Source organism: Polyergus mexicanus, unplaced genomic scaffold (genome assembly GCF_030449975.1).
Source record: "Polyergus mexicanus isolate NDT 795.1 unplaced genomic scaffold, iyPolMexi1.0 SCAF_5, whole genome shotgun sequence".
Taxonomy (NCBI): Eukaryota; Metazoa; Arthropoda; class Insecta; order Hymenoptera; family Formicidae; genus Polyergus; species Polyergus mexicanus.
In genome coordinates this window covers 12,424,912-12,435,409 of record NW_027223325.1, presented here as the reverse complement: position 1 = coordinate 12,435,409, position 10,498 = coordinate 12,424,912, and the positions used below count along the sequence as shown (strand labels likewise).

General features: G+C 26.7%; 1 protein-coding gene across 1 annotated transcript; it reads right to left on the bottom strand.

The window, feature by feature from the left end:
- Positions 1-151: 151 nt before the first annotated feature.
- Positions 152-10,493, bottom strand: LOC138933615 (insulin-degrading enzyme-like). Its single transcript, XM_070296437.1, has 13 exons — positions 9,725-10,493; positions 8,895-9,076; positions 7,654-8,166; positions 6,245-6,462; positions 5,781-6,032; positions 4,716-5,108; positions 3,898-4,007; positions 3,670-3,814; positions 3,033-3,143; positions 2,820-2,952; positions 2,387-2,575; positions 1,095-1,399; positions 152-537 (listed from the first exon to the last, which is right to left on the bottom strand). The coding sequence occupies exons 1-13, from the start codon at positions 9,898-9,900 to the stop codon at positions 256-258; spliced, it is 3,009 nt and encodes a 1,002-aa protein (XP_070152538.1). The 5' UTR covers positions 9,901-10,493; the 3' UTR covers positions 152-255.
- Between the last annotated feature and the right edge of the window lie 5 nt (positions 10,494-10,498).

Genomic DNA, 10,498 nt, shown 5'->3' with positions numbered 1-10,498 from the left:
GAGACGAATGTATGGATGTCACATATACCGATACTTTCGAAGTTTTGTCATCTATAAGTTTCTAAAAAATTATATATGAAACCATATAAATATTATACTTTGCATTTGAAACACAATAACTAAAAGCTATTAACAATAAATATTCCATTGTTTAGATTTAGGACAAAAATTTTATTATGAAAAGATGAGCGGTACAATTTTTTAATAAGAAATAATGATCTTCCGTTCGTGTATGCGTGTTGAGCCTGTTCGTATCTATTTTCTAAACGTATTAAAGTTCTTAAAATTAATCATATATAAAGATAAGTTATTAAATAGAATTACCTTGAAAAAAATAGATAAATCGTGTATCGTAATTTTCTCTAGATAATCTACTTTGGCATTGGTACGATCGAAGTTATATTGTTGATTCAAAATCTCAGCCCAGAAAACACTAGATAGATCATACAACGTTTTTGGTTTTTTATCGTGATATGATCTAGCCAATAAAGCTTTGCTCTCCTGGAAACTCTTTTCAGACATATTAACTATGTAATTCTGAAATATAATTTCATAATGCTATAAATGATATTTTCGCAAGAATATGTATAATTTGTTTTGCTCTTGTTAGTATTCTATATACACTATTATAAAAAAATATATCGTTATTTTTTTATATCGTTTAATTTTTTAGATTGTATTTCTATATTTTAAATAATATTGACTGTGTGATATACTATGCTACATTATATATTTGACAAATGCCTGATTCGATCAATTTGTTTTAATATCGATTGTTTAAATATAAATATAATATTTTATTTAGGAGAGCAATGATTATATTTTACAAATAATCCTATTGATAATAATTCACACAATTATGTCTATTAGTTTATGTTGCAACATTAGACATTATCCAAACTTAAAAATAATAGGATATAGTATTAATTTTGAGATCATGTCAAAATTTTATCAAGAACAACATCTCGTGTGAAATCCAATTATACATATTTTCTATTTATTGTTAGTTTCTCAGAATAGCCATTTTGTATTATAATATTAGATCATCACACAATGCTATATAATATAAAGTTAATGTTAATGTTAATATTTACCAGCATAGAATGCGCGAATGCATTAATTATGTTCTCAATATTTCCATGTATGTGTATTTGCGATTTTGAACTTTGAACTAGAATTTTCAAGCCTTGTATTCTATTTGCTCTGTGTATTCCAGTACATGCTATATAACCCAACTTTTCCTTAATATTTAAAATATCATAACAAGGTTTATTAATTATTTGTTGTACGAGATCTAAGAGCACATCCGACTGTATGGATCGCTCATTAATTTGGTAAAAGAGCTGTGTACACGAGCTCTTACAAAATTCATTTTTTCTATGACATACAAAATGACAACCTAAAATGAATATTATAACGCATAAGTTGGATTGCATCAACTAGACAATATTGATTTATTAATAGCCCGCACATTTCATTTCTATGGATAAAAATTTTATTATATATTTTGTAGCAAACAAAATTTTAATAACGTGTATTTTGTATAGGGGGAGAGGAAAAGGAAAGAAAAAAAAAGTAAAAAAGATTAATAAATTAAATTAAACAATATCAAAATAAATATTGATATATGTTTAAAAGTAGAAATTTTAAAAAGTTTAAAGAGAAGACAAAATATATATATAAAACTTTTATGCCCATGCACGCGTATATGCGTTTATGTGTGTGTGTGTATAATATAGTTTAAACCAATACTTTATCATATACTGTAATTGATTTTTGAATTGTCATAATTAAAATTTGGAACATTTTGATTTATTTATTCTGTTTAATATTTCTTCCTATATTTACTGTAAAATTGTAAAAATTCTATGAAATTACAGTATTCGTTAGGAAAAAAATCCATATATAAAAATCAAATATAAATATATATATAATTATATATATGTACATAAAATACATATATATATATGTTTACATGTTTTCTTCCTCTTGCATAATTTCTGTCTGTATGTTATAATATATATATATTGCTCATATATAAACTTCTATATAATTATGTATGGGCAATTTTTCCTCACTATTTCAAAGTTAATTTTTTTTTAAAGTACGAAAATTACTCTTCTAATTATTTTATTAATTATTCTTCTTATTATTTTTCCATTACACGTATACGGACAGACATTATACAAAATATATATATATGAACATATTTTATTCTATATAATTATATATGTATATTTAATTTTTTTATATATAGACATCTTATCTTTCCGGGTTTCTGTATAATAATGTTTAATATATTAGTGGTGAAACAATGAACCAAAAAGAATTGACGTTAATTATTTAGTTATAATTATAAATTAATTGTTTATTTGCTGTTGCTTACCATCGTTGATATCATGATGCATTTCTAGGTGTGTTAGCGTCAATGGAATGGCATGTGGTAACTTGTTCTCAATTAGATGAATTATATCTAAGGCTTCTGGCTTAGTCATGTTACCATGTATTAAGCACTCCACATATACCGAATCGAATATGTTTGATATGAACTGTTGAACTTTTTCAAAAGTAATATCTGTGTAACAGTGTCGTAAAAATTTTTAGTCGTGTGTATATATGCATATATGTATATACACATTTATGCACGCTAGTTTATTATTCAAATTTAATAGATATTTTAGATATTTAATTATTTATATATAAACGAAATAATCACATGTTTAAAAAGACACTTTTTTGATCGCGTGCGCAAGAGACAGACATATTTTTTTCATATTATAAATAATACGTTAACATATCATCCATTATTGCATACTTACGTGCACTTGCTTCCAATATTTGATCTTTTGGTAACAAATGGCTGTTTAGATGTATTGAAAGATAATGCTGTGCTTGTCGATATGGCTCATTATTTTTGAACTGCTCAAGTTGCATTTTACAAAATTGTTCATGCTGCAAATCATTCTAAATAAGTAACATTGCAATTTAACTTAATTCTACGAAAAACTCTGTATCTCATTGTATGTACGTACATTTTGCTTATCAACTTCGAAATTCTTTAGACTTAATTTAAAATTTATCATTCGGTCGACAATTTTTTCTAATAGTACATATTGCTTGTCGTCAAAACCATTTATTATAAGCTAAAGAAAGAATTAATATCTCTTAACACATCTCTTAAACATATACATATGCACAATTAATCCTAAATAATTAATTTTAAATAAATAATTCTCAATTTATATACAATATTGTGTTGAAAAAGATTATATAATATGTATTTCAGATAAATATTATCACACACATGCAAAGACACAATTGATCAAACTTAGAAATAATAAATAAACGAGGAAATATTTTGTTTACAAATATAAATCCATTTTTTATTGGAATATAATAAATAAATACGCACATTGAGTACAATACACATGATATTAAAATAGCAGAGATATTTCGCGAGTGAACAGAATTTATAGACCATTCTATATTTATTCAACAGTTTTACGCATTCATGTGCGTGCACGTGATTGATCGTGGCATACATGTGTGTTAATAATCAACTCTAACTAAAAATTTGTTTGACCAATTTTGTGTGTATCCGATATATTTTAAAATATCATTGTTGTTGTAAATTGTCATTATTGTTGTCTCTATTATTATTTCACTCACTACTATTCCGTAGACAGTAGCGCAAAGCTCCCATCGCAAATCGACTAAAGCAGCAGGGTATAAATATTCTCTGAGGGAATTGTTAATAAGCCGAACAAATAAAAGAGTAAGATTTGCATTAACAAGATCCGCATGGGCGAATGGACTAGAAATACAATTTTGACGATAAATATTTATCATGTTACAAGAATAAAATTTATTCACAAGTTTGTATTGTTGTCTGCATACCAGATGAAATGAAAGATCATGATAGTCCTCGGTTCGTTGAACACATCATCCTTCTTATGCCAAACTCTTACTAATTGTGTGTCCCATATAACTATAGGAAATTTTTCTGTCTGCAAAAATTTCATATATTATGCGCAAATATGGGCTGTGGTTAAAGTCGTGATACAATCATAAACAAAGAAACTATCTTTCTGCAAAAATAAATTGAAGAGAATGTAAAATAAATATCTTTTGTGTATACGTGACTTTATTTCTAGAAAATGGATTTTGAAAAAAAACCGGATAATATAGATAAAATATCTATCATCTCTGATACATTTGAATAATTCTACATAAAAACAAAATTATGTGTGACATATCATAGTACAATTTAAATAACAGCTATATAAGTACGATTAAAAATAATCAACAATAATTTAAACTGTTAAAATATACGCATACATATTTATTCAGCAAGTTATTAATTTGAAAGTTATTGATTTAGAATTAATAAACAGAAGCAAATATATATATATATATATATATTTTTTTTTTACTTTATTGTTTTTCCAATTTTCGAAATAGATTTTCTCGAAAACAGACCTATATGAAAAAAAAAGAAAATTTATATTATGTCTTGTACTTATTTTTGCCCAAAGAATTATTTTTGAAGTTTCTTTCGAATCACAATTAATTGATTTTTTAATGCTTTTATATTACGACATATGTCCACAACAATATTACGATAACCACGTATATTTTGCGTTAATTTCATGAAAATTTTATATTATACCAGTGCTTAATGATTAATATTACGAAAATTTGGCATCTATAATTACATTATCTTTATATGGTTTTATGTTAGTCATCGTCGGTATAAATTCGTTGCAAGCAGGTAAATTCAATTTCGCACATGCGTTATTCATCCAACTGGCACATGTTTTCATCGGTACTATCTCTTTCCTGTATGTAAAGTGATACCGAGGTTCATACTCATCTGCAAAATCTTGATACTTTTTCGCGATTATATAAATTCTCATACGTGGCGGCGATAAGAAATCGTTTATTACGCTTTCAATAAATCGCTCGTATTTGATAGGAATGTGTTCTAGGCACAGAACATTCTTCATAATCTGTTTAGACTGCAACAATCGGGAAATCATTTTGACGTATTTCAAGGAGGGTTCCTTCTCTTTAAAACGAAATTTCAATTCCATGATTTCTTTATATTCCTGCAAATAAAATATCCTATACGTGTGTTTATGTATGTGTATATTATACATTGTGCATTATATATAGTGTTAAAAATATTGTTCGGATTAATACAAGCGATAATGTTTATGAAAAAAAAGAGCGAGTAAAAGATGGGACAAGTTTTTTCTTGATCATGGTTTATTAATGGTCTTTCAGTAAAATAATTTCAAATTTTGACTGTTCTGTTTGATCGCGTATTAATATTCGTTTGCATCTATTGACGAGTATAAAGACACACATGTCCACTTTTGCCATATAGTACAATTTTAAAATTGCTTTACACGATCCATGTGGCAACATATGTATATCGTTCTTTTTAAGTTCACAGCGCAGCATGTATAGCGTGTACACTTGCGGTTGCGATGATTATTATAAAGAACCATTTATCCTAATTATATCCTTATATTCGTATATCTTAAGCATGAAACGAATGCACGTACTTACTTTGATTAATTTTTTAGAACCTAAAAGTTTTTCTCATTAAAAACAATAAAGATACGCAAACGATAAAAAAATGTGCATCTACATATTCTTTATTTTACTCGTTTGCTCCTTTATTCACGAGAAATCATATCACCAGCTATGTTAATATTGTATATTATAATTTTATAATAGATTTTCAGTATATAAAATTATATTTCTTTACTTACATTGTATATCCTCCTGAATTCGCCGCCGCCTTCCTTCAACATTTTGGCATATTGAAAAAACAATGTCATGATATCATCGATATGCTCAAGACCTTCATCAGTTAAATCGACAGCAACAACAAAAAAACTGTAGTAGTTGCTACTGCAAAGTCTTCCAGCCTCGATGGAATTACTCCAACCCCTGGCTTTTAAAACTGACATTAATGATCCTTTGCTGTTATATTCGAACAAATAGGTGAGAAAACGCTCAGGCTACATTAGGAAAAGTAATAAGATAAAATGTATTTAAATCTTGAACAAAATTATTGTTGTATGAAATTATATGTCACATTAATTAATTAAATGACATTAAATTAAATATAATATTTAATTTTGTGTGTGTGTGTGTGTGTGTGTGTGTGTGTGTGTGTGTGTGTGTGTGTGTGATAAATGTGTAAAAAATTTTGAAGCTAAAGTTTTCTTACCGTACTTTGATGATAATTTGATAAATTATCTACAGGAAATATGATATATAATCTTTTGTAATTTGTGTTGCAATGAGTACCCCATATTTTGTATACAAACGGACATTTAGATGCATGCGAAAATTGACGAATTTGCATTTGAAATGAATTAAATACATTCTTGAATTTTACTTGAGAGAAGAGCTTTACTACCAATTTTTCAAGTTCATCTAAGGTTCCTAAATTAAAAATTTGTTCGTTAATGTTAACAAAATACATTACAACAATATTATATTAAATACAACAACGCACTCAATACATACATAAAATGATATTACTCATAATCAAAATAAATTAAAATAGTACATATTTTGTTTGAAGAGGGGATTTTTTACAATTATCGTACTTTTAACTTATAAGCGGTTAAAAGCAAAAGATTGACAGACTTGAGTTTTAAAATAATGCAAACAAACAGTGACTATAATGTATTTGACGTATTTTAACAAATTTGTAACTTGAACATTATTTAAAAAGTCTTTTGTTTAAAAAAATTGAAGATTTGTGGCAAATAATAATCTTTGACTTTTATGCAAAAAAAATCGGTTCTAAATTGGCAGTGTTACATAAAATACACCAGTGAATAACAATTTTGCATATATGGTATATTGGCAATACTCGATAATAATTGTTAAATGTAATTGTAAAATATTTATTTGTTTTTCAATAATTAAATGTTTATCGCGAGAATTAATTAAATTTACATTAGATAAATTGTTACATTGGCTAATTGCTTTTATTGATGTACATATATAAATAATTTCATATATTTCGAATTTTTCATGCCGTGTTGGAATTTTCCATATACATATATAGAAAATATCTAAATTATTATATTATACATATATATATATATATATATATATATATATATATATATATATATATATATATAAATTACTATCACTATATTATAATAATATTGTTATCAGTATATAATTTTTTGACAATTATTATCATTATTACTATTGATATCATTATTAGAGAATAATTGATTTTGAAGAAATTAGAAGCTGGAAAAAAGATTAAAAATTGATATAAAGGATAACTATAACACACACAAAACATATACACAGATATTTGCATAATAAAATGATATAAAGGATTCAGTTACAATAAAATCCCATTAATAAATATAATTAATACAATAAATACCAAGTAAAATAATACGAAATAAATACGTAAAATAAATACGAAATAAAAAATTATTGCAAAAAGTTTTGAGACTCTTTTGTATCCGAAAATAGCTTTATTCGAAATGTTTTGCAATTGAATCAGGAATCCATAGATGAAAAGTCATAGAAAATAATTATAAGTAATACACATATACATTCTACATTTGTTAATTATAAATATAAATTATTATATCATACCTTTGCTAAGAACGCACACTGACATAATATGAGAGGAATAATGAGAGTTATAGAAACGTTGTAAATCTTTTTCGACATTGCTCAATAGTGTTTCGAACTTTAGTGATGTCGTTGCATTAGAAAAAGTGGTGCCGAATTTCGAAATCGGATGATGGCGATCTATGGTCCATTTAAACAATTCAGTCAATCCCCATTTATCATATTTATCTGTTCCGCTATTCATTTCGTGATCAATATTCAAATACTTCAATTTTGGACGGATCATATCTTTAGTGAAGACGAACGAATTTATGAAAATCTCAGCAAACAATATTAAAGCATTTTTGAACTCAGATACGGCTATATCAAAGTGATAATTGGTGTGATCTTCTGTCGTTCTAGCGTTGATTACGCCATTATTCTGCGATACATGTGCTTTAAACTTTTTCTGTGGGGTTTTTTCCTTCGACAAATATAACAAGTGTTGTAACAAATGCGCCAATCCTGGTAAATGATCCGGATCAGACGCGGAACCTGCAGTAACATACATTGTTATTATTTATATAACTATATGCGACTAATAATTTAAATGTTGATTGTGAAACAATGTATTGATCAATCTAATATAACATTAACAAATGCTGGTAGTATATTTTATTTTCTTTCGAAATGAAGCAAGGACGTTATACCTTTCTCAAGTTGTGTGTCGGAAAATATCTTTTACTCTACGAATAAAACTTATCAAAAAAATATACAAAACAGAGATTTGATCGAAAAATGAATAATTTATTAATTGTTGCTTTTCCTTTAATTGCATAAATCAATTCTCATCATCCTTTTTCTTTCGTTCTTTCTCTTTCTCTTTATTCTTTATCCTCTCCTTATTAATTTGTATATAAAAATATTGAGCACAAATTGATTAAAAAAAATTTAATATACGTGTATACATATAATACACGAGCTGTTACATATTACATTTATGGAATAGATATTTTATTACAAATAAAGTGAAATACTATTAATAAACAATCATTTCTAATATTTGAAAAATAAAACACTTGTTCGATATAATATTAGTAAATATTGCTATCTTTAAGAATTATTTTTGTTGCTATTTTATGATTTAATGACAAAAAATATATATATTTATCAGAATCTTGTTTTTGATGACGTTATCTTTTATTCTTATACGTAGAATAATACGTAGGATGAAAAAAAATTGACTTACACAATACAGAAGATTAGAATAGAATAAAAATTACCGATATTAACGTCCAACGCAGCGGCGGCCTTGTCAATTGTCGGATCGCTTATTAAAAGCACTTTCATGTAATTATTCAGTATTAATCCTCTGTATGATCTATCGTCATTTTCCGACTTTATTATGTCATCGAATCGATGTTTTATAAATCTAGCCTCCATGATCGTTATGTTACACTGCGAACTTGAATTTGGAAATCTAACTTTAAAAGAGAGCCGTAAAAAGAACACAAAGGCTCTAAGGTCAAGGTCTTGTCAACCTATCGTATTTATTTGATATATACGATTGTGAGTGACAAATATGTTCGTTTGGCTTAGACGCCAAATATAAATAGCTTGCAAATTCAAAGTCTTTAATCCGATAATTTATTCCTAGAATTGTCTTATATATGTATATAAACATGGATAAAAAAATGTAATGTAATTAATGTTTTATTAATTTAAATTATATATATATATATATATATATATATATATATATATATATATATATATAATCTCTGTGTATGCTTCTTTTTGCAACTCTTCATTTGCTTCGTGGACAAGTATTTGAAATATTTGTTCGAGTAAAAACAAGATGTAATAGGCGACATTGTTTTGAATATTTTCCCTTCTCATCAAACGTATTAATAATCCGGAAGGGATCTCGTATAGACGTGTATTTGTACAAACAATAAAAATGATTCCTCGCTCTCTTTAACAGATTTGTATACTTTACATCACATTTAGCTCATGAAAATATAGGCAAACATATATAGGAGTTAATAACTCAGCTATTATACACTATATACACCGAAAAACACCAATTTTATCGAGACAAAACTATTGTCACCGTATTATATTTTTTATCAAGTAGATTCCTCTACAAAATAACAACATAAAATATAGCCGATTGACTTGTTCTGTTCTGATCCAAAAGAACGGACAAGAACGATAAAAAACCTTGTATCCCTGTTTGCTCCACAGATACAAAGAAAGATATATAGTATACTTGATATATCTAGCCATATATATTTTGCTATAGTATATATTGAGGCATCATGGTAAGAGGGGGAGAGTGGCGAGATTTCATGTATTTTTCTATCCACTTCTCCCTTTACGATTCTCCCAATACATTTTATTTATGCTAAAATAAATATTCGATTTTATATATTCTTTCTTTTTACGATGTTTGGGATAAGGGTATACATAGTCGATGTATGCCGAATCTATTCTATTGTATAATTATAACTATATATATCTATATAGTTTGTCCCTATTTAGTTATCCCAGAATTATTCAAAATGTCTAGTTTATCTTTATGGTGTCAGCGGATATGTAGCCTCGACCGAAACTTTCCACTTTTTCACATTTCCATCCCTAGCAGATCCTTAATCGTTGCCCAATATTGATGCTCGCAGAAACATTGTTCTTGTCCATTCGTTTAAAATGTAGGCTACAACTATACGAAATACATGTGAAACAATGCGAAAATGTTAAGATATAAATGGATTGAAGGATATAAATGAAAAAAAAATAATAAAAACGAAAAGAGAGACATATGATTATTAGTCCGCATCTCTAGAATAAAACACTTTTCGACACGTGAAAATGTGTCTATATGTGA

Bases quoted from the DNA above. Each gene is read 5' to 3' on its own strand.
- LOC138933615 (XM_070296437.1), bottom strand. From the start codon at position 9,900: ATGGCTAGATATATCAAGTATACTATATATCTTTCTTTGTATCTGTGG. The intron at 2,953-3,032 runs GTACGTACATAC...AATGATTTGCAG, and splicing joins TCGAAGTTGATAAGCAAAAT to CATGAACAATTTTGTAAAAT. The intron at 1,400-2,386 runs GTAAGCAACAGC...TATTCATTTTAG, and splicing joins GCATCATGATATCAACGATG to GTTGTCATTTTGTATGTCAT.